The sequence below is a fragment of the Cucumis sativus genome, chromosome 3, assembly GCF_000004075.3.
Source record: "Cucumis sativus cultivar 9930 chromosome 3, Cucumber_9930_V3, whole genome shotgun sequence".
NCBI lineage: Eukaryota > Viridiplantae > Streptophyta > Magnoliopsida > Cucurbitales > Cucurbitaceae > Cucumis > Cucumis sativus.
Window position 1 is genome coordinate 33,157,901 of NC_026657.2, and position 24,722 is coordinate 33,182,622.

Below are 24,722 nucleotides of genomic sequence, written 5' to 3' on the forward strand. Positions count from 1 at the left end.
TCATTGGAAGAAGAATAAGCAGATTTCACAAGCCAAGCAAGGTGAGTTCAAATATAACAGTGGCTAAAAACTTCAGGATTACAATCTACGTTATTTAACCTTTTTGGGGTCTGAAGTTGTATATATATATTTTTTCCTTATCTGCCATGTTGTATTAGCCTGTTAGGAAGATATACCTTTTTGTGGTACTATAGAAGAAGGATTTGGTTAGAATCAAATCTAAAACTTCCATTTGCTCAAGAAAACCATAGGCCAGTACAAGCAGAAGTCTCAATCTCATAGATAAAGTTGTTTTATACAATACACTAGATCAGTGTTGCTGATATTGATGGAACATATATAAACACTAATTACAATAGACAACAGGACAATCATCCAGGAGAATCAGCAACATGCCTCACAAAGCCAACAGCAACACAGGGCAAAAAGGCTGCACCCAATCCACAAGTTGACAAGGTAAGATTTTGTTTTTCCTCACAAAGAAAAAAAAAAAAAGAAGAATAGAAGGCAGTGAAATGAAAACACCCACCATCCTTCGATAAAACTCCTATCTCCTCGTTTTTTTGTAGTACCCCATAACTGTTTCTTCTTCCCTGTCCCAACGTTCTCAGTTGGGTACCCTATAGTTCAAACAGTTAGAAAGAGAGACAGAGAGACAACAAAGTGAAAATTTTGATAGGGAGAGGAAGGTGGAAAGAACCTTGTGGGTGATGGTCTTGTTTTGCTTCTGATATGGGCATCTTTGAAGCTTTGGAAGTAGAGATTAGTGTCTTCCATTACGTGTGTGTATATATATATATCGATTATCTCTTCAGTAAAAAGTTTGTGGAGTTTCGTAGAAAGGGACAAAGCTCAGGAATATGATTCTGATATTGATTGGCCAACTTAACTATAACTTGATTCCTTCCGTTCAAAGACTGGTTTTAGCTTTGCCAATAGGTGTCACATTCTAGAAGACATTACCGTCATGGAAGTAAGGTAACAGTTTTTGCTTATAATACCCTCGAAGGTTTCTATTAGAAAAAGCCAATTAAAGATCATGTGGAAGAGAATAAACTGAGGGGAACGGATGGATGGTTCCTTGTAAAATTAGTCGAGATTGAATAAACTTTTTTTAATTTAAACAAGAAAACACATAACTATCATAGGTTGATTTAGTAGTAAATGAGAAGACACCGTCTCAATAAATGATTAAGAGATCACGAGTTCAGTTTATGACGGACATCTACTCAGAACTTAATTTTGTACGTGATTTAAAACCTTAGACATTATATTTAAGAACCACGCAAACCCAACATCTCCAAAGCCAATTTGATTTCAACCTCTAAGATAGGGTAGATTCATGTTATTTAGGTGATCTAAGAAACCAAGGATCGGACAAAGTTTTGAAACTTTCACAACCAAGATATCAATTCTCACTTAAGTGCAAGTGATTGAATTCTGATTTTTTGGTTCGTATTAGTTCGAGTTTGGTCAAGTTAAGTTGTGTTCAGATATTTACAATTTAAAGAAAAAAACAGATACAGTGTAATTTGAGAATCATTCTACAAATTAGTTGTATTTATTTTTGGTTATTTTAAAGCTTTATGTGTTTAGGGCTAAGTTTGGGAGAGTGGGGTGAAAGCCCAACTAAATGAGTCAGAGGTCCAGTGTTTGTCAATAAAATTACAAAATCAGAAGCCAAAACCATTACTTCTATTTCTATATTCGTCTACGGTACTTGTGAACAATGCTCCATATTAGAGTAGGGAATGAATGAAATGGATACGTTTTCTCGACGAAGAAACAAAGCCAAGAGGGGGAGAGATCGACGAAATCAACAACAAACTTGCCAAAACGTATAGTAATGTTTTTCGTTTTTTATTTTTTATTTTTTACTTTTAGTTTCTAAAAAAATTTGTTTTCTTGAAAGAAAACTCTAAATGAGAGAAAAAAGTTACTTTTGTTTTTAAATCATTTACCAGCTATATATTTAAAAAACAAGAAAAATTCAAATGAAAACCAAAATGATTACCAACTAATTTAATTTCTTTTCCATTTTTTTAAAAAACAAGAAACTTTTTATCTCAATTATATATATGGTTTTTATTTTTAATATTTAAAAACATAATTTAAAAAACAGAAAAAACTAAAATAAAAACCAAAATGATTATTGAAAAGAACCATTTATTGAAATTTCAAGACGAAAGTAATTGAAAGAAAAAATAGGAAATTAATAAGAAAGGAAAAGGAAACTTTGAGGGACAATTGTAGTTTATAATGGATAGCAATAACTAAGTATATAAACATTTTTAAATAGTTACAAATATAGCATATTCTATATTAATATTTGCAACATAATTTTGTTATTGAATTTGCAATTATCCTCGTATTCAATGGAAATGTATATTTCGTGGAGAAAATCAATGGAATAACATATTTTTCAAAAATAATAATAGTTCTAATAAACATTTAAAACAAATCTCATAAATATTTTGCAAAAGAAAGTTAAAGAAATTCACCAACAAATTATGTGGGTGCGCAAGAACCAAAATTCTCAATGACAATTTCAATATTATGAATAACTTTGTAAAAGAGGTATCTACAAAAAGGTTATCAATTTTAAGTAAAGTCACCTTAAAAAAATTATGGATTTGCCATTGTATACCGTGGAATTTGTGACTTGTGAGGCCTTCAATTTTAAAGTCTCTAATGTTACACACATAAACAAAAAGCAATGATAATATAAACTGTCATTTACCCTATGTCTGGGTATATGGTAAAAGATGGGACGATGAATATTCAACTTTCATGAAGAAAACGTTGGTAGATTGTTGATTATTGTATAGAATTGTCAATCTTCGTTTACTTAATTTTCAACTATGAAGTTAGAGATTTGAAATCCTTATTGTCTTGCATAATATATTACTATTCACTAGTTAATAGATTAACGGTAATGTGTAAACAAAACTCATAGAAAATCTAAATCAATTAGATGAAAACTTTAACTCCAATTGATGAGTGGAGATCAACTAAACGGAAGGTCGGAAAAATATTATTGAAGGAGAGAATGTTAGATTTAAATTTGAAAATCTGCACGTTTGTTAATACCCTTCTCTCACAAATCAAACCACCAAAAATCCATTAGTCATATTGTAGCAAACCCATCGAATAATCACTCCAACAGAAAGAGAAACGAAAGTAGAATTAACAGCAAACAATGATGTTGTTTGGGATTCCAAGAAATAAAAAGAAAAAGCAGAGAGAGAGAGAGAGAGAGAGGATTTAAGATGAGTAATATGTTAATACAATATAATAAAAAGAACCAATGGAGGATTGAAGGTGTTAAAAGTGGAGTTAACAGAGTGTAGTGATGTAAGTGAAGTGAAGTTACAATGACATAGGGAACCAAAAGACAGCAAAAAGAATAATGAAAACAAAACATGAAGTTAAAAATAATAATAAAAGAAAGAAATTGTATATAGAATTATTGGAATATTGTATGTGTGTGTTTAATGAAGAGTCCCATTACAATCTATCTTTTTTACCAAAACACACACACAAATAAAAAAAAAACTCTGTCTTAGTCAGAAAGAGGTAATGGGTAGGTCACACCTTCTTTCAAAATTTACCCATCTCAGAATCAGTGCCTTTTCCTATATATATATATATTTTATATATATACTCCATATTCATTAAGAATTTTGATACTATATTAGATAAAAATGATGTTCTATTGTTCCTCAAAATGATAAAACAGTTTCTCTCCATGTTTATGGGATTCTAATTACTGGCCCAACACATCATTAACAAAAACCAGTTAAAGTTTTCATAACCCAACAACCTAACTCTAGTCTACTACTAAGTAGTATGAAGTGAGAATAATATAAATGAATAACCTTAAGGAAAAGGTTTTGAACCCTAGAATTAACTGCAACATTTGGAGAGAGAGATATATAGAGAGAGAATTAAAGAGGGTTTTTGTTTGTGTAGAGAGAGTTGGGGTTTTTGGAGACAGTATTCAGAGTTTGTTTCTTTTGAAATATTTTAGTTTTGGTTTTGTTGTGTTGTGTTGTGTTGTGGTGTTTGTGTGTATTTTTGGGGTTGAAAGGTCAGCTCAAATGTCTTAATCTGATTTTACCTCTTTTGATGCTCACAGCTATACCAATTCTTCTCTTTTCATTGTCTTGTCAAATCAACTCCCCCAATCCCCTTCTATACTCACATGCTCTTCCCCCTCCCTAAAACCCTTTCCATTTTTCTTTTCACTTCCACTTCCAAAACACTATAATTACACCCCTACTCTTATATCAAATATAAATATACATTCCATATCTTAAACGCTTCATATCAATCTTACCTTTTGAGTCTATGCGTCTACACTATACATCAATAAGAAGAGCTTATGAGTGATAAAGTCTATATCATAGATGTATTATATTATATTTGTATTTTTTCTAAAATACTTATACGTGACTTCACAAGTCTAAGATTTGAAATTCGAATTTCACAATTGGTAGCTACAATAATCTCCTAACAAGACCATCCTTTCTTGTCTCCAAAGTCTTTTAAGAATGTGAAAGTTGTTTCTACAAATCAACATGCATTATAGAAAAAAATTTCAGCAGGTCACGCAACACATGATTGTTCTAAGCTAAACATACTCAGCTGTGAAGATTTCATATGATTGAGTAATTGGAGAAAAATGTGCACATTATTGGTATGGATAATAACTTTCAATTCTTTTAAGTGTTTGTTTGTTATATTTGTATGTCTTCGTAACTTCTTTCATTCATATGTGATTTTGATTTATTGACATTTCTTTCTTAAATTAGGCCATTACAATACTTTTGTTTTCAATTTTTATAACATTTTGTAAAAAAACGTGTGGTGGAAAATTATACGAGAACATAAACTTAAAAACAAAAAATCGAAATGAAAATATAGTTGTATTTCCTTTTTTTTTTAAAAAAAGATAGGTGCATAGAAGAAGATCTAGAAATTGAGCCTAATTTAGACCATTGTTTTAAATGTATTTAATATAATTTGTATAAACCATGAAGTTAATTAGTTGTATAGTTTCCGTAATATTAACTATCAAATGTTATTTAATTGATTTGTGGTTTTAGGATCAACAATAATCTTAATTGGATGTATTAATGATTTTGCTTATGTAGTTAGTTAATATATCACAAATCCCTTATAAACTTTGTTTTATTCACAAAATTAAGAACTATTCTCTTTTGTTTTAGCTCTCTAACAAATTAAAAATTAAAATATATAATTAAGTAACACAAATAGACAAACTAAAAATCATTTTCTCATTACCACATTAAATACTTATATAGTTTAATAATTTCATGACATAGTTAATTTTAATCTAAATTTTTTTGGATAATTTCCAAGCTTAATTCTATAGAAATCTTTCAATTATCGTTTTCGGGTTAAAATTTATTATTGATTCGATAAACAACATAAGTTTGTTCATACAGAAAAAACATAAATTGTATTTAAATGTAAGAAGTGTCAGACGAGCTAGTTGTCGACAATGACTTCTAATTTATGCATGATTTTGTTTGTATGCATTGTCTATAAATTTTGTATGGTATGATGTTGTTGGCATGAATGTGAAGTTGATGGTGTACAAATGTGGGGGAATTACAAGAATTTTCTTTGTATTGACTTTTTATCTTTATTTCTTTCTACATAATGTGTTTGGTTGAAAAGAAAGGTGAAATAGTACTTTGTTATTTAATAAAGCATTAAAGTTCCATCAACAGTCAATACAAAGTCACTTATACTAGCAAAATAGGAGAAGAAAAGTATATTAAATGTGGCAAATTAAACCCCAACTGAATTTTACTGTGACATGAAAATCAATGCATCACTTTCAATTTCAAATGTGAAATATAATCAAAAGCAAAGGATATGAATTATGAATACTTTTATTATTATTATTATTATACTATAAATTAATGAAAGGGTTGTTTGATTTTAAGAGAGAATTAATTAAGTTAATTGAAGGGACATCCTTTCCCAAAAAGATACCCTAAAAAAGCTTTTGAATCACATGTTGGAGTGCCAAAATCTGTTGTAAAGTCCACAGTTCTCTGTCCCATAAAATAACACTTTTCTTATTGAATATATGTATATGTATATATATCCTAATAATTAGGTTTAATTTAACCATAGATTGGATAATGCAAACATCTTGTCAAACACTACAGCTTTTCTTTGTCTTCTTATTAACAAATATCTCATGTTGTTTTCTTTCAGATCTTCAATCCAAACCATTTGTTTCTGTTTTTTTCAAAGGCTACTCAACTCATATAGGTTTTTATTAAATTAGAGTCTTTGCATCCATGGAATTCGGTTCAATTGAATAATTATGGTTGTTTAGGGAAACAAAAAATAGTTAGGAAAGGACTGTTTTGGAAAAATATTAGAGAAATATGAGTTTTTTTTGGATTTATTGGATTGTATCTTTCGTTAAAATATTATTTCTCTCTACAAAAATCTTCACAACCACGACCGTAGAGAAATAAATATAAGAAAACAACTTAATTTTTCTAATATTTCTAAAACAACCCTAATTATCCCATTCATCCCGATGATTATGATCAATGTCAAGGAATCCCTAATGTAATAGTTTTGGTAATTGTTCATACAATTTAGAGCATATTTAATATATATAGAGAGAGTTATTACATTGAGTATAAATGTATATATATACTATATAATAAAATAAAATAAATAATAATAAAAGGTTTGAACTTGGCCAAGGTTCAACAGATCGACCTAAAGTACTATTCTAAGAGTTTAGCTTCAAATAAAGTTTAAATCAAACCAATTGGATTGAACTTTTGAGTGATTTGAATCGTTGTTTTTGGATCAACCCATAGTTCTACAATTTATTTCAAAAGTTTTGAACAAATTTTTTGGGTTATCATTGTTCCATTTTTTCAACAGGTTTTGTTCCAGTCTTCAAGTTCAATTGAATTTTTTTTTAAATTTCATTATAAGATGTTATAACAGATTTTTATTTTTATAGAAGTAAATAATTTAGTCAAATTAGTCCATTTTTATTCGACAACAATTTAGTCTCCATCTTTAAATTTAAAATAACTAATTTAGTTCTTCATCCTAAAAATATGGTTAAGCTCGTCAATTTTAAGCGATGAAAATATCAATAAAATATTTATGTTGAATTAACAAATATTAAAAAAATTAATACATAGACATTTTATCCTTTATAGTTAATTAAAATGTCTAATTAAAGTATATTATATTTGACACGATGAGTTATTAAGAGAGTTGTAATGTAGTTAAGATGTTCAAGTATATCAATGATGAAAGAAAAAATGATAAATTTTTTGTGATGGAGAGAGATTGATTTTAAACATAGTGTATGAATATATATATATAAACAATCATAAATTTCTAAAATAAAAAGAAAAAATGATATTAAACAATATGTGTCATGATTTGACCCTAGAATGACCTTTGGACTAGTTGATGACACATTTTGTTTCATATCTCTACCAACCACTCTTTTTCTAGAACCCTAGTGGAAGTCTAAGCCTCCTCCAATCTATCAAAACACATACACAAAATAATGTGAAGTCAAGGTGAAGAAATCAATGAGAGTAATGTGAAAAAGGGAAGAAAACTATAATGGAACCTAAGTACATGGTTGAGAGAGAGACTTATAGTTTCCACTCAAATTAGTGCAAATTGTATGGCATTGTGATGATGCCAAAATTTAAGCTCTCTCTATGAGTGGAAGGTCAAAGGGGAGAATATATATAAAAGAAATTTAGTGGATGTGTTATTTCTTTGGATTCTACTTTCAAGTGGTATCAACCTCACTCTCTAATGCTTTTGAAAATCCCATTTCCCATATCTAATTCTAATTTCAACCCCAAATATATACCTCATCAAAACTATAGAATATTTTACCTTTTACAAATTTCCTTTAATAATTTTAGATTTTATTTTAACTCTCAATCCTTGTATAATATTAAAAATATGTATGATTGAAGAATCAAATCTCTAACATCAAGATTTATATTATTCATCATATCCCTCTTTAATTATGACTTTATATGTTGATGTCAAAATATATGTATTTATGTGTTAAATACATCTTCTATGATAAATGATGAAAGAAATAAAGTTATATACATATAAGATAGCCGATATGATTTTACCTTAGTTAATGAAAATAACTCGACAAAAAAGACATTAATATCCTAGATTTTTAATTTTCTTAAAAGAAAAAGAAAAAGGGATATTGGAAATAAAACTTAACTAGCTAGGAAAAAGAAAAAAGAGTTGAAAAAAAAAGGAGGAAGGGATGCATGGGGGTGTGTGTGTATGTGTGTGTCAAAGGTTGCATGATTTGGGGGCAAAAGGCAGCATTGACTGTATACAAATTTTTTGTGATGGAGAGAGATTGATTTTCTTTTTTGTTTGAGGAAAGAGAGATTGGAATTTGGTTGAAATATATTTGGTCAAATCTCACTAGTATCTACATGCATATGTATCTCTCACCTTTAGGGCAATCATTTTCAATCCAAAGGTCAAAATTGATCAACCTTCCATTTCCCCCTAAAATTCTTGAGAAGATATTGAGAGCAATAGAGTCAAAGTTGGAATAATCTATATTGGTTTTGTGGTTGTATCTTATTTTAGAAAAAAAATACTCTAATTTTACCCTAGACTGCACATCTATTTGTAATACAGTCAATTGAGGAATTGTTCGATTATAATTTGTAAATAGTACATTTTTAATTAATATTAGAATGAGTATCAACTTAGTTGAATATTTTGGAAATTTTGTTTTATGTTTGTTTTTTATTTAACTTTTTTAACCTTGGTACTTAAATATATGTGCATGTTTTTTTTTTTAATGTACAAGTACAAGTGGTTAAAATGAAGTACATTCAATATATCAAGTTTTCAACCTTCTTTCTATTTTTATTCAAAATAATAATTACCATTGTGATTCGTCATGATTATGAACACTATTTTTATAATATATATAAGTAATTTTTGTAGGCACTAATTATTATGGTAGTGACAAACGAAAACCCTCCTACACAAACACATTGAATAACAAGAAAAATCATCATCATCATAAGAAAATATTGATGTCAAATCATAAAAAAATCTAGTCACAACTTGTTGGAAAGATGAAAACTTGATTTTTCTAAAAAAAAATTAAGTCTTCTTAATTCCTTTTTCTTTTTTCTTTTTTTACAATTTGATTTAGCCCACTTACATATATTTCTTGATATTGATGTATTTTGAGGTTGAAAACCTAATTGAAGTGTTTTTCTTTCCATAATTTAATTGAATTTTTATAGAAAATAACTAATGGAAACTAGGAAAGGATTTGAATTGACTCCAACAATTTTGTTGCACCATTAGAAATGGAAATTTTGATTAGGTTGACTACATTTTCCTCCACAAAATTAAATTTATATGTAATATTTGTCATTGATAAGAGAGAAAAGAAAAAGATTTAAGAAAAAATGTTTGATGGGATTCTCATTCATTTCCCATTTGTAGAATTGTCTTTTCCATTTCCATTAACATTACATCTAATTACCAACTCACCCTAATTTTAGCATCACAGAGAACAAATAATAATAATAATGATGATGGAGAGAGAGAAATAATATATAAATAGGGAAAAATAGAGGAACAAAGCAACAATCATAATGGAGACAGAGATAAATGGGAGAGACGTAAGAGAATCAATAATCTTTAGTCAATAGTCAATAAAATCTTATGATTGTAACCAATTAACAGACATCATCTAGTTGGTAAGAAGCTTAACCTAATAAAATATCAAAATCTGTCTTCTCCTCTTCTTCTTCTTCTTCTTCTTCTTTTCTTTTAATAATAACAATACCATTTTTTTTTATCAAGAACAAACAACACATATACTTCTCAATTGATTGTGTGTGTGTATATATATATGCAACTGTTAATGTGATTGATAGCATTCAACCCATTTATCAACAGTCACACACATATGCATTGGGCTATACTGCCTAGCTAGCTAACACCCCTCAAATGTATAATTTATTCCCTAATCCATTTGTTTCTAAATCTTTAAATTAATATTTTCATGTTTAAGATTTGTAGTTGTTATTAGTTATTTAATCTTAATGTTTCAAAAAGTGGCATATATATAACCCTATTTTAGCTTTTTAATGATTGTTTCCTTAGATCAACAAATGACCTTTAATATTTAACGAACAATTTAAATCAAATTCAAACTCTAAAGATCAAACGATCATTTGGAACGTTAGTGGATCAAATAAAGAAGAGCTAAAAAAATATTTTTTTAATAAGTCTCGCTCTTAGTTTTTTATATTTGAATATTTTTTGTTGTTTTCATTTTTAACAATTTCATATTGTTATTTGGTTCTTAATTCAACACGCATTCTAATACTCTTACGGTTTACAATAATCTTGTCAATTTCTCAAACATTCCCTAAGTTCTTATTAAGATTAAAAATGATTAATCTAAACATATAAATTCAATTATAAAGATAATTGACATGCATATATATATATTTTAAAGCTTGAAAGTTAAAATCTCTTATCTATGTTTCCTCTACTAAAAACGTATTAATTTTGAGTATTTTTTTTAATGAAAAAATTACATATAACTGAAAGATTATAGAGAATCGAAACGGTAACTCGTGATAGGTAATTCTACAAACTAAATTTGCGAAGACTTGGATGTGTGGTCATGATAAGCTAGATCATAAACTACATACACGATTAGTAAAAAAAATGTTGGACAATCAAACCTCCACTTTAAAGATATGAGCATTTCATTAAATGAATCAACTTTTTCAGAGCAGAGGTTTACAAAGTCGCTTAAATATGTGTCTTTGTCCATTAAGCGACTTCAAAGAATCAAAGACGGAAAGTCTATTTGGGTTGACTATAAAAAAAAATCTTTTTAAATTACTTTAGTTTAAACTCATTTTTAAATAACTATTTCAAAAGTTATTTTTGTAGTTGCTAAAATTTTTAATTTTTCTTCCAAATAACTTATCTTCAAAAAGAAATATTTAAAAAGTTAAACCAAACATATTATCTATTTGATACCAACGAGTTATGAATTCTACCATGAAACGTTATTGCCTCAACATACTCACTAGAGTTCATTTTCTACTTTAGCTAACTAAAAAAAAGAAGAAAAGAATAAGGAAAAAACTCATTTCTTAAGTAGGGATAGATAATATGGGTGTGTGTTTAGGAAATTAAATGTTATATTTGTTTATAACTATTTTAGGAGAAGTTCTTTTTAACATGATCTAGCTATAGTACTAACAATTTCATTTATATACAAATATATACACATTTGAAGTTAACATACAAAATATATATATATATATATATATATATGATATATGTATTATTTTAATAGTTTTTAATAGGTTAAATAACGTAAATTTCAAATAATAATAATAATAAAAGATTGAAAGTTACGAATAGACAAAATAGTAAAGAAACATGATTTAATTCACCTTTAACATTAGCACATTACACATGCATAGCATATATATTATGGTTCTCTTTGTTTATAAATTGTAATTTATAATGTGATTTGGTTACCATTTTTTTGTAAATTAGGTTTTTTCTACAAAAGCTTTGGAGATAAGGAGATCATTGATCATATCCATTTTCATTGAGCTAATTAATTAAGCTCGTTCTTGAAGTTCAAGAAAAATATTAAAATTTGAATTTTATCTAAAAATAGAGTTTTCTTTTCTTTTTTTTTTCAATCTAAAATTGAAATACTTAGATATATATATATATAGAGAGAGATATTTGATCCGACAGAAATTAGAGGAATGGAAATTGCATCCTCCATTGTTGTGGGGACGATTCCTGATTAAGTTTCGTTGAAGTAATGATATATGTTTGGACAATTTCATTATTAAATTACAATCTTGGAGACATTCAAAATCATTACATTTTTCCAATAATATCATATTTATGGCTAATAATCATCCTCACTCCCTTGATTGATTCTTTTTCAAAAAATTTAAATCTTTCCAGGATTGATTAACTATGCTTAATTTAATGACCATATTTAAATTTATGTCATATTCTAGTTTTATGTTCTTTTTTAACAAAAAAAGTTATTAATAATAGTTGTTTAGAATTTAAGTAATAAAATTCAGAAATAGATCATAAATGAAATAAAATGGCCATGTATATGCATGATTGTTCTTTATCTTTCTGTTTTGGTATTATTTCTTAATTAAAAACATTATATCACAAAAGAAAAAAAGAACAAATAGTTTCTTTAGTGCAATGCTACCAAATAAGTTACCTCATTTTTGTAATAAACAAATAAATATAAACTTAATTCAAATCAAATAGTATAGAATGCATATTGGGTTTATGAATCTCCACTCCAATATTTTGCTCCAAACTTTTTACAATGAAATGATTTTTTTAAAAGAGATGAAAAACAAATAAACTTTTTATAAAAAAAATCTATGTGGATGTATGACAAATAGATGCCCTCAACAATGTCCATTATTTGTATCTTTCTTTGTGGTTGATTCCATGACCATTCAATATAGAAATGTAAAGTATTAATGTATACACCTAAACAATTATCCCATTTAAACCTTAAACTTTAGTCTTTTGAATGTTCGTGTAATGAAATAGAGAGTGTATATATTAATGTTATTGGATGATTTTTAAAGATAGAACATAATTAATTATTTAACTTGATTGATATATTTGAGTTTAAACAAATTATAACGTTCACATAGCATTGATAGAATGAAAGAGTGTAAATATTAGTTTCAATGATTAAAATATACAACTATTGGTACAAGTTTTAATTGATACAACCAAATTTGGAGATATAAATTTTATTTATTTTGCAAGTGATAATTTAAAAGTAAGGAGATGACTCGAAAAAGATTAGTTTGGTATGTGGTTTGAATTTTGTTTCCTCCTCTGTTTTTATATATATATAGAAGAAAATTTACCATTTTTGGTTTCCAATTTTTCATAAATATATGAGCTAGTTTTTAAAATATTTTTGAAACCTTATTTAAAAAATTTAAAGATTAAAAATATACATTTATTAAGAACTCAAAAATCGAATAAATCTATTCTTATATATACAATGACTAAAACTATATATTTTTAAAAACTTACCGAAAACACACATATTCTTTAAATCTTGAGAATTGAAAAGATCATTTTTCTATATATATATTAAGAAGAATGAAATTTTTAGTAAATTTGACAAAATATTTACGACCTATAACAAATTATAGTCTATAAAAGACCATTGTTGATAGAAAGAATAAAAAAGGTTTTAATATCGATACGTTCTACATTATTTTAAAAAGCATGTTGACGTGACACACAATAAATAGAAAGAATATGAAAAGATTTTAACTCTCACGTTATATTTGAAAATATTTTGGGACTATACAAAAAAAATCAAATATCTTTAATTATGCTAAATTGATATTTTCGAGTGAATTTATTTGTATTTTGAACGTTTTCTAAATTGTTACAAATATAAATATATACATCTCAATCTAAACTATATATATTATAACGTAGGTCAATTTGGAGGTGTTAAAAGAAGTTGAGTGGATATTAATAATTTCTACAACCATGAAAGCTTCGGTGTGTGTGTGTCTATATATATATATATGTGAAAACTTTCATATATTATGAAAATGTGTGTAACTTTGGATATGATATGAAATGTAAATATCCATAAAACTTTAGTATGCAGTATGTCCCATTAATTTTTACTTCTTGAGGACCCACCCACTGCTTCATGAAATAAAATACAAAAAAAATCTGTCTGTGTGCAGTTTTTTACTGTACAACCCACTCCCATCCCATGCCATTTTACTATGTAGTATGCCATTTTCTTTTTAATCTTTTGGTAAAAGAAAATTACATCATTTCAATGGGCTCCAAGAGTTACTACCCCTCATTCTCATCTGAATTCTTTTTAAGTCTCTTCAAAAGGCAAGTGTTGGGGAAATGACAGTCAATATCATGTATATGTACTCAAATTTGAAGACAAAATCCCCACTCAGTCGTTTAATCTTTTATGTCTCTTATATTTGGTGCTGGAGATGTTCATTTAACTTGAATTCCATGGAAAATGAGAAAGAAAGAATGAAAAAAATTTCTTCATATTGCTAAACCAGGAGGGAAGCTAGCTTCACCCCTTGTCACATTTTTTCATTTATTACGATTGTATCATTATTGTCGTGTTATACTATTATACAAAAGTTATATTTAAATTTAAAGTTTTATTGTTTGGATGGTTTAATTTGATCAAAATTATGAAGTTACTTTTGAAACGAAGGTACGATGAGAACGTCAATAACATGTCAATCTAGTTGAGATATTAGAATATGTCTTCTCATCTCATGTCTCACTCTTATACATTTATTAAAAAAACAAAAATATCAAAATTATGAATATATTTGAATTGATCAACGGTTTTATAGATTGGTATTTGATATACGTGATTATTTTCTAGTACTAAAACGTTTGGGCTACTTTTTTTAGTTCAAATTGTCAACAAAGCATCAATCATATAAAAAATAGTGATAGATTTAACTAATTAACTCGAATGTTTTCAATGTAGTTGTTATTTAATTACCAAAAATCTAGAATGTAAGTTTTTCCAAAAGCCTTATTGTGAAAATTTACATTTTCTTGAATGATATTGTTACGATAATATTACCGTCAATTACGTGTTACTAACTTTTTAGATCACTTGAAAGGTTCTAAATTTCACCGGTTTTATTTTTTAAGATTATTTTTTTATTTTTTTATTTGATTAATTGAACATACTTAAAAATTTTAAATAATCAAATATTCAAATAAAAAAATCCTTCTTGATAAGTATCTTAAATAAAATTGACCATTTTATCCGTCAAAGATGAAAAATGAAAATGATTAAATGGGTGAATAAAGAATTCCACATCTTTTGCAAATAGTTTTAGATGTTTTATATATTTTTTTTTCTAAAAAAGAATAAAATTTAAACAAGCTTACTTTAGCAATATATGTCTTATATCTTCATCATATATATTTGGCATTTGGCCTTCTGTTTTTTAGCTTTTCCATGAATCTTAATTAGACCATATATCATTCAAAATTAAAATTAAGAATATATAATAACACCCCTAATTACACAGTGTAGGATGCCTAATGTTTGATACTCAACTTCAATGCATTTTTATATAATATTATGCACAATGGTAGAATTTTTCAGTCCCTTCAATAGACTTCATATTCAGATTCTTTTCCAACCTAAAAATAAAATTTTGATTTTGTATTCCATAAATTTATGAATTCAATTTTAGTAGGTCATTAGCTATTTAAAATTCATCAATCTACTACACACAAAATTGAAAGTTTAAATTTCATTACACATATATAAAATTCATCGGTTAAGAAAAAAAAAACATACATTTTTTAAAACTACTAAATATTTTTAAAGTTCAAGAATGATGTAGCTAACACAAAATTAAAAGCTTAAAACAAAATTTGTAATTAAATTAAAATTTTAAATCATATTTTTTTGTACTTTAAAGAAAAAGTTCTCAATTTGTCATCGTCTAAAATAACGTTGTCATTTACTTAAATAACGAAAAACGATCAAGTCAACAATTTCAATTATCCCTTAAATGGCCAAAAGCAAACATGTGCCTAACTAAGGACTCACTCCAAATGGCACAAACTCACTTCAATTAATCCTTAAAAGCCAAAAGAAATGTGCCTAACCCAATTAAACTTACCCTTAAAGGCTAAAAAAGAGTGCCCATCTCATCCAAGTTAACTCTTAAATTTAAGATTTATTAGATATTGGAGAAATGAGTTTCAATATTTATTAAAAATATTGAGATAAAAATTTGGACAATTAAAAAGCATCTCCATGAAAATAAACAAAATTTAAAGTATGAATTCAAGTAATTTTTGTAAATATACATTTTTTATACACACTTTAATATTTAAAATTTTAAAATATCTATTTTAATTCTTTCACAAATCTTTATTAAAGATAATTTTTTTTATACCCAATACTCATATCATATCTTAGGGAACCCATTATATAACTATTTAAAATACACTGCAAAAACAAAATTTGAATAGTTGTCAAACATTCTAATTTTTCTTTCTTTCACCCTTAGATCGAAAGTGATTCCAAACATGTTCGAAACTTTATTTTTTAAATTACAAAGAATAAAAAAAAAGAAATTAATCGTCCAAATTTTGAATACAACCAAACAAACGGTCCAAAAAAAAAAGAGATGCAATAAACCTCTAGAGATTTTCTTCTTTTTTTTCATATGTTTTTTGTTTTTTCTAAGAATTATTGGCTGAGAAGAAAAAATTGTTCAAAGAGACAGCCTCAGTCTGAATACAAAAGTATGTTTTATTATTCTCTGCTTCGAAAGTGCTATAAAAACTTTTCCATTGCATGAGTTTTTACTATTTTTTAAAATGAAAATATATGTGCATCGTTTATTAATTAAATATTATTGAAATGCATTCTAAACAACACTCATTTTTAACCCTATTTGATCATGAAGTCATGCATAGTTAGACGTATCACAAATGGATCTTTTCTTTCTCCTTTTTAATATTTTTTACTGCAATAATTGTAAGTAATTACTGTTGATACGTTAAGTTTATGTTTGTTCTTTATTTATGTGTAACAATTTTGCATGCTAACCTCCAGTTATATGAGTTTCTATGTTTGATTTAGTTAAAAGGTTTACTGTTTAAGTTCATTTAAACACATGTTTCATTCTTAAATCTATTTGTTTGTTTTAAATTGGGCTCTTAAGATTTTAAATTAAAGTTATTGTTTTCAACATAACTTTTCATTGTAAATTATTTTAATGATTTATTATTATTTTCATTATATAATCAACAACAATCTAAACTTGTTTTGAAAATTGAAAAGTTGTCCCATTTCATGTGCTCAACTATTCGTCTTTGTATAGAAACTTTTCTTTAATCTTTTTGAAGACATCATCAAATTCAAATTCATTAAGCTGCCAAAGAACTCTACTCACGTTACTTAATTAAACACTCAAATTTAAAAAAGAAATGATAATCACAAATTAGTTTAACAAAAACTATGCTATCATAACAACTCAAGCCTCATCTTGGAAACATATATACAGTTGATAATATGATAGTCTAACCAAACAATACTATCCATCAAACCTTCAACTTTGAAGAATGGAATAAAGACCTTATCCATTGAAACCCATGTCGGTGTTTAAGAGGTGTAAAGGAAGTAAAGAGATATGGTGTGTGTTGTGGGCAGTGGGAGTAAATAACAGAAAACACAGGGGGGGTATTGTGGAAGAAGTTGGGTAATATAGAAAAGTAATGTTAGAGGTAGAGAGGGAGAGGAAGTTGGTGTACAAGTAAAATGCACTAATTAAAACAGGTGAAGAGAGAGAGAGAGAGAGAGAATAAAAAGAAAAGAAGAGGGGGGAGAGGGAGAGAGAGTGAAAAGACAAGTCAAATGTCAAATCTATGGTCTTTGATATCATAAGACAGTCAGTGGGATGTGCTGTCAATCCAATGGATTTCATTTCATTTCATTTCCTCCTTCCTTCCTTACTTCCTTCCTTTCTATCAAAACAATACTAAAAAATAAAAATTCCTTCAGTTTTGGAGAGGGCAAAATAACAGTCTTCTTTTTTCACTACTACTAAAGTTTCAATGTTTTCATCTGTATTTTCTTCATGTTTTTGTGGGTTCGGTCTTGATGTGAAAACTGAATTCTCATATAAATCTAAAGATGAAACACCAAAACAAACTAAGCAATAATGTGAATATAATACTTTATTACAAATAACACATAGCTATAATTCATAAATATGAATATTTATTGGATTCTACTTATAGAATTATTATTTGTTTACTAATTTAAATAATTTTATGAGTTTTTTTTATTCTATAGTTCTTTTCTCAACACATTTGATATTTTTATAATTAAAATTTTTATATGACAATTAATAATAAGTGAAGTAGGTAAATATATATATATATTAAGAAAAAGAGTAAATCCAAACCTTCTGAAAATATATTTATTGTATTTAAAAAACATTTGCACGTGCCAAAGAAGTTCCCACGTGCACATTTTCCTCTTTCAAAATGAAATTAAAATCCATAGGACCCATCCAACACTCTTCTCCATGTCCTTTTTTTTTTAAAAAAAAATTATTATTATTATTATTTCCCACTTTATTTTTTCTTTTTTCTTTTTAGTAAAAGAAAAAAGTTTCACCCATTATATTTGAATCAATAAGATAAAGTAATGTTCTTTTTTCAAAATTTGGCTTCACTCAATTTCAAAACTTATATATAACGATTCTATTTTTGTAAATTCGAAGGAAAACAATAATACCAACAAACGTATATACACTAATATTAATACCTACATCGTTTAAATTTTTTTAAATTAGTTTCTAAAAAAATATATAAAACAATTTAGACCATTTATTTTTCTTCAAAATCATTCAAATAAGATTAATCTTCTCCAAAATAAAGAGAAAAAGACAAACGGGATGAAAATTGCTCGTATTTAATCAAAATTAACTTACATTAGGGTTTTTTTTTTATATTATTATTATACTTTGAAGCATTAATAAATATTATCTCTAAACTTTAGGATCTTACAATTTTTATGTTATGTAAAACATAATGTGATCATTATAAATCCATTAATATCACTATTGAAACATATATTATCATTTCATACTATCTTTAACAACTAATTCCTAATTCCTACAGACTACCGACTTTAGATTCCAGCTATATAGTAGAATTGGAAATCACTTTGTAATAAATTTTGTTATTTTCAATTTTTTTAAAGATTGATTATTTTAAAAAAGAAAAAAAATGATGATTACCATTTAATATTGTTAATCTAGCTAGAACAAACAAAAACATAACATTCAAAATCATAGTATAAAATTATAAATGGTAAAGAAAATGTAATTTTTAATAGTAGGTTTTTTCTTTTTTTAGGAAAACAGTAAGTCTATTTTAGTTACTATTTCTCGAATACAATAATTTAGTATTTCTTTATCCTAACACTACACCAATTATTAAGCCTAAGGTTGGATGTTATCAAATTATACTAATTTGTTTCCTACATTAGAATGAATTTTTTAAAGCTGTATTTTCAACTAAAAGTTGCAAATATTTAAAAAGTAATTTTTTTTTAAAAAAAAAAACTCATGATTGAAATCATCATATCTTACAGATTTTAGTCCCAGCCATTAGTTATATTTGCTGCCATCATTTAGCAGTAATTTTTTTTTAAGAAAAAAGAAGTTTGTAGTATAAGCCATATTGAGGTTAAGACATTTCCATCAAAGCAAGTCAACCCACTAATTATTTCAATAATACCCTGAATATATAATTGGAGATCATAGGTTTACATCATCACCCATTTGAAAATGTTAAAGAGTAAATATTTTATTTCATTATGGGGATTTATTAATGAAGAAGGTTAGGGACTGAAATACAAAGTTACATATAGCAGTCTAAACTAAAGAAAAAAGGCAAAGGGGGAAAAGTATTAAGCCATAAAAGAAACACTTTAAAAGCAAAAGTATAGCTAGCCAGAGAATGGACGACAAAATTACAAATTGTGGAAGGGAGGAATGAGATAACGAAAAGGAAAGAAAGCATGTCTAGAGATGCTCCACCCTTGTTTAGCCAAAACACTGATTTTGAGATTTTGTACGACTCTAATAGGGTTTAGTGTTAATGAAGAAGAGATGGTGACATACAAATTGTCCACGTATATTCAAAAACTTAAGTTGGTAGGTGGAGACGAATTTGATTATATATATATATGTGCTCAATTATGAATGATGATTCAACTTGTTCTATAGAAAACATGTACAGAATGGTTGAAAAATGGTAAGAAATATAACATGATTTTACTTTTTAAATAGGATTGACATCTCTGTTATATTTAATAAGAAAAAAGGAGGATTCATTTAAAAACAAAAAACAAATTGTTTGTTTATTAATTAAATCCGCAATATAATAGGGATGTACAGCCGCCCAAAAGAGCCATCCATTTTCCAATTCTCTCATTCTCTCCAAAAACAAAACACAACCACACAAACAACTTCTCTCAAAGATTCCAACCTTCCCCCTCTCCAGAAAAAGATAAAAAAGAAAAACCAGATGAAATTCAAAACCCTTTTTCTTCTTGATCTTAACAAGAAGAGAAACTAACGAATTTCCAGTAGCGCCCGCGCCACTGTCGCGATGAGCCATCTCGAAGACTCTCTAAGATCCCTTTCTTTAGACTATCTTAATCTTCTAATCAACGGTCAAGCCTTTAGCGACGTGACGTTCAGCGTCGAGGGGCGTCTTGTCCACGCGCACCGATGCATCTTGGCGGCTAGGAGTTTGTTTTTCAGAAAATTCTTTTGTGGGACGACGACGGAGGCGGGTGCGTCATCCGGGTTGAGCCCGGTTGGATCGCCGTCTCCGTCGACAGGGAGTAGTAGTACACAAGTGATTCCAGTAAATTCGGTGGGGTATGAAGTGTTTTTGTTGTTGTTGCAATTTTTGTATAGTGGACAAGTTTCTATTGTGCCACAGAAACAAGAACCAAGGCCTAATTGTGGTGATAGAGCTTGTTGGCATACACATTGTACCTCCGCCGTTGATCTTGCCCTTCATACTCTCTCCGCCGCTAGATCCTTTGGCGTTGAACAGCTCGCATTACTTACTCAGGTCAGCTCTCTCTCTCTCTCTCTCTCTTTTGGGTTTTTGATTTCTTATTATCCCATGTGGGTATTTGAATTTTTTTTATGTTGATGAACTTGTGGAATTTTTTGAAACTTTTTACCTGAAAAACTATGTTGATGAATTTGTGGAGTTTTTTCTAGGTCTCTTTTAAGTAATATGTATAATTTCTTTGTTTAAGAAAACACTTTCTAAATTGAGTTTTTTTTTAAGAGGGTCTATATATTATGGATTCATTTATACTCATATTTTTTGAAAATTCACTTTCCTCATTTGGGTTTTTGTTGGAAATGAAAATTTTTGATTAGAAGCTACTCAATCTAATTTTTTTAATGAATTAAGATTTTTTTTATAATAGGAAAGGGGAAATATTATTCTTTTTATTATAGCATTATGTGTTTTTATTTTGGTGTTTGGATTTTTTTCTCTATTATTTGATTTACTTTTTTGTTTATTTATGCAGAAGCAATTGGCAAGTATGGTGGAGAAAGCTTCCATTGAAGATGTAATGAAGGTTTTATTAGCTTCAAGAAAACAAGACATGCATCAACTTTGGTCCACTTGTTCTCATCTTGTAGCTAAATCCGGTCTCCCACCCGAGGTACTTGCCAAACACCTTCCGATCGATATCGTAGCGAAGATAGAAGAACTTCGCATAAAGTCTTCTTTAGCGCGTCGTTCTCTAATGCCTCATCACCACCACCACCACCATCACGATCTTTCGGTTGCTGCCGACCTCGAAGACCAAAAGATTCGTCGTATGAGGAGGGCTTTAGACTCCTCCGACGTTGAGCTTGTTAAACTGATGGTGATGGGTGAAGGTTTGAATCTTGATGAAGCTTTAGCCTTACATTATGCTGTTGAGAATTGTAGCCGTGAAGTTGTTAAGGCTTTGCTTGAGCTCGGTGCCGCTGATGTTAACTACCCTGCTGGCCCGGCGGGGAAAACCCCACTTCACATGGCGGCGGAAATGGTTTCGCCCGACATGGTTGCTGTGCTACTTGACCACCATGCTGACCCAAATGTCCGAACCGTCGATGGTGTCACACCATTGGATATCTTAAGAACCCTAACTTCAGATTTTCTCTTCAAAGGTGCGGTCCCGGGATTAACCCACATCGAACCAAACAAGCTCAGGCTCTGCCTCGAGCTTGTCCAATCCGCTGCATTGGTTCTCTCTCGCGAAGAAGAAAATGCCAACGCCAACGCCAACGTCAACGTTTCATCATCTCCAATTTACCCACCGATGAGTGAGGATCATAGCAGTAGTAGCAGCAACAACAACAATATTGGTAATCTCAATCTCGATTCGAGATTGGTTTACCTAAATCTCGGGGCATCGGGACGAATGGGAGGTTCTAGAGTGGACGGAGAAGATGACAACAGACATGGATCACAAGGAGGAGGAGGATGTATCCCAACAATGTACCACCATTCCCATGACTTTCGATGAAAATTAAGCATAACATCAAAATCTCTTATTATATAAAAATTTCACAAAACATCATCATCTAAATTAGAATTCAAAAGGGGGTTAAAAATGTTGATTGAAAAAGGTAACCAAGATCATCAGCTAGGCTTTCTTGGGAATCAAATTATCATTGGATCAATTATATGTTTACAATATGTCAGCTTTGTTTATTTTTTTAAAATTTATCTTCAATTAATTCAGTTTTTTTACCTCTCTTTTTCTCTATATGCCTTGTATGTTTTTTTCTTTTTTTCTTTTGTAGGGATCTTGAGTTGAAGTGATGAAGGTATGAAGTAAGAGAAGTACTCAAAAATTGTGAGAAATCAAATGAGATGAGACAAGAGAAAGAATCTGACATTAAATTTCCCTTTAAAAAATTTCTTTCTGCTTCTTCTGATTGGAACACAGTCTCTCAGGTCAATCTTTTCAAACCCTTTTGGTCTTTTTTTTCATATACTTCTAATTCCTATTAATTAATATATCTTTTCTACCCTAAATTCTATATATATATACACAATAATACGATAATATAATATTCATTTCAAACTTATCATAATGAAAAACTTTTGTGGGTTCTAATAATAATAACAATAAATTAAAACTATAGTCTAATTAGTTTATATCATTTTGGGCCCTTTGTTATTTCATTTTCCCACTTCTTAATATTATTGTGTCCCCCACCTGCCCTCCATAATGCAAATTAGTGAATGCAATAACTTTTGGTTTTATATGCAATGGGATCTCTCTATTATATCCTAACTTCTTCTTCTCATGTATCTCATTAATATTTCTAGAAAGAAATGTATTTAATCGTACTTATTTTTGTACATATCATTTAGACTATTTGTCACGTAACAAATTTTTTTTATATTTATAATTAAAGTAGGAAGATGTTCCTCTTATAACTTTTTTTTTAATCTTAGATTCATGAACTGAGATTAGGAAAGGAAGCTTAGAAGAAGAGAAGAGAAATGGGAATGGGGAAAGAATAATATTTCTCCCAATATAAACTTTTTACTACTGCCCATTCCAAGCTATATATTGGTTGATATATCAAATTTATCATGGGTAGCTTTATTTTTTTCAATTGAAGGATTATTATATTTTAATTTACTTTGGTGTATAGTTTGATTTTAGTTTATTTAGATTATTGATAGACAAGTATATCTAATATCAATTAATTATTGATTGATTAGTATATAATTGATTCCAACTAGACATACAAAAAAATTAGGAAGTTCATATTTCAATTCAATTAGGTTTAGTTTTACATTATTTGATCAAATATTTTCTTTCTAGAAAAACATTACATTATAAAATTAAAAATGTCACTTCTTGTCAAAATTTTGGCACATATGTCTAGATAAGATAGGGGATATTGACTAAAAGGTTTTTGCTTTTCAAACTTTTTGAGAGATGGATTTATTTGATTTTTGGTTAGTTGATCATATTGATTAATTAAACATCATCTATATATTGGGTTATGGAAAAACTCAATTTGGGTATGACCTTGACTAATAAAAAAATTAATTTTGTGGTGAAAAGAGAAGAGAAGTTGTGGCTGTCATGCATGAGTGCAACATTGAATGTGGCCCAAAACATTGATTGAAGTTATTAAATATATCTAAAGATGGATTCTCTTCTTCCTCTAAATACTCTATTCTGTCCCCTTTTCTTTTCTTTTTTTTTTCTCTTTCCTTATTTGGGATTGGTTTGAATTTCAAAACCCTAACCTACCTCTTTGTTTCTCTTTTTATTATTACATGTTATGTTAAGGTTTTGTTTGGTTGTTGTTTTAATTAATGTATTGTGTGTGTTCTTTAAGAATTTATTGACCCCAAAAATTACACCATATAATTTGCTGCCAACCCATGTAAGTTTTTCTACCCTCTTTAGTCCTTTGTAAATACCAAAAGTACTTTTGGGAGATTTAATTGCTTTGGTGAGAGCATTTAACTAGGGAGGAAATTAAAATGAAGATAGTTTTAATTTGGTTATTTAATGTTTTAGGATTATTGTAATTCAATCATGTGGAGTGAGGATTTGATAGTTCCTCTATTCAGTTATATAGTCAACTTTGATTTGCATGTTTGGTTGTCGATAAAGTGTTTTGGTTATTGTATTTTTCGAAATGGCTCGAGTGAAATTAATGATTTCAAGATGTCTCGATACTTGGAGGAGTTACTTATGTGTTACTCAAGTTATGTTTAGGTCAATTTTGTTTTATGTTTTTGTTATAATAGATATGTAAAATAGACGTTCGTAAGGACCATTCTAGTCAATTATGCATGTTCATTGTTACTACTTTGAGTTATTTGGTAATTATACTACTTTTACTATTTATCAAAAGCTCGTACGTATATCGCTCAAAAGCTTATGCGCTACCTATTAGACACTTTTAAAATGACTAACTAATGTTGGATTGCAGGGT

General features: G+C 28.2%; 1 protein-coding gene and 1 long non-coding RNA gene across 2 annotated transcripts; one reads left to right on the forward strand and one right to left on the reverse strand.

The window, feature by feature from the left end:
• Positions 1-210: 210 nt before the first annotated feature.
• LOC116402771 lies at positions 211-1,786 on the reverse strand. Its single transcript, XR_004215396.1, has 2 exons — positions 530-1,786; positions 211-430 (listed from the first exon to the last, which is right to left on the reverse strand). It is a non-coding gene; the product is annotated as an uncharacterized LOC116402771 (long non-coding RNA).
• An 18,337-nt stretch (positions 1,787-20,123) lies between these two features.
• LOC101202895 (BTB/POZ domain and ankyrin repeat-containing protein NOOT2) lies at positions 20,124-22,668 on the forward strand. The gene is made up of 2 exons (XM_004136605.3): positions 20,124-20,808; positions 21,284-22,668. The coding sequence occupies exons 1-2, from the start codon at positions 20,335-20,337 to the stop codon at positions 22,271-22,273; spliced, it is 1,464 nt and encodes a 487-aa protein (XP_004136653.1). The 5' UTR covers positions 20,124-20,334; the 3' UTR covers positions 22,274-22,668.
• The last annotated feature ends 2,054 nt before the right edge of the window (positions 22,669-24,722 follow it).

Bases quoted from the DNA above. Each gene is read 5' to 3' on its own strand.
- LOC101202895 (XM_004136605.3), top strand. From the start codon at position 20,335: ATGAGCCATCTCGAAGACTCTCTAAGATCCCTTTCTTTAGACTATCTT. The intron at 20,809-21,283 runs GTCAGCTCTCTC...TTATTTATGCAG, and splicing joins AGCTCGCATTACTTACTCAG to AAGCAATTGGCAAGTATGGT.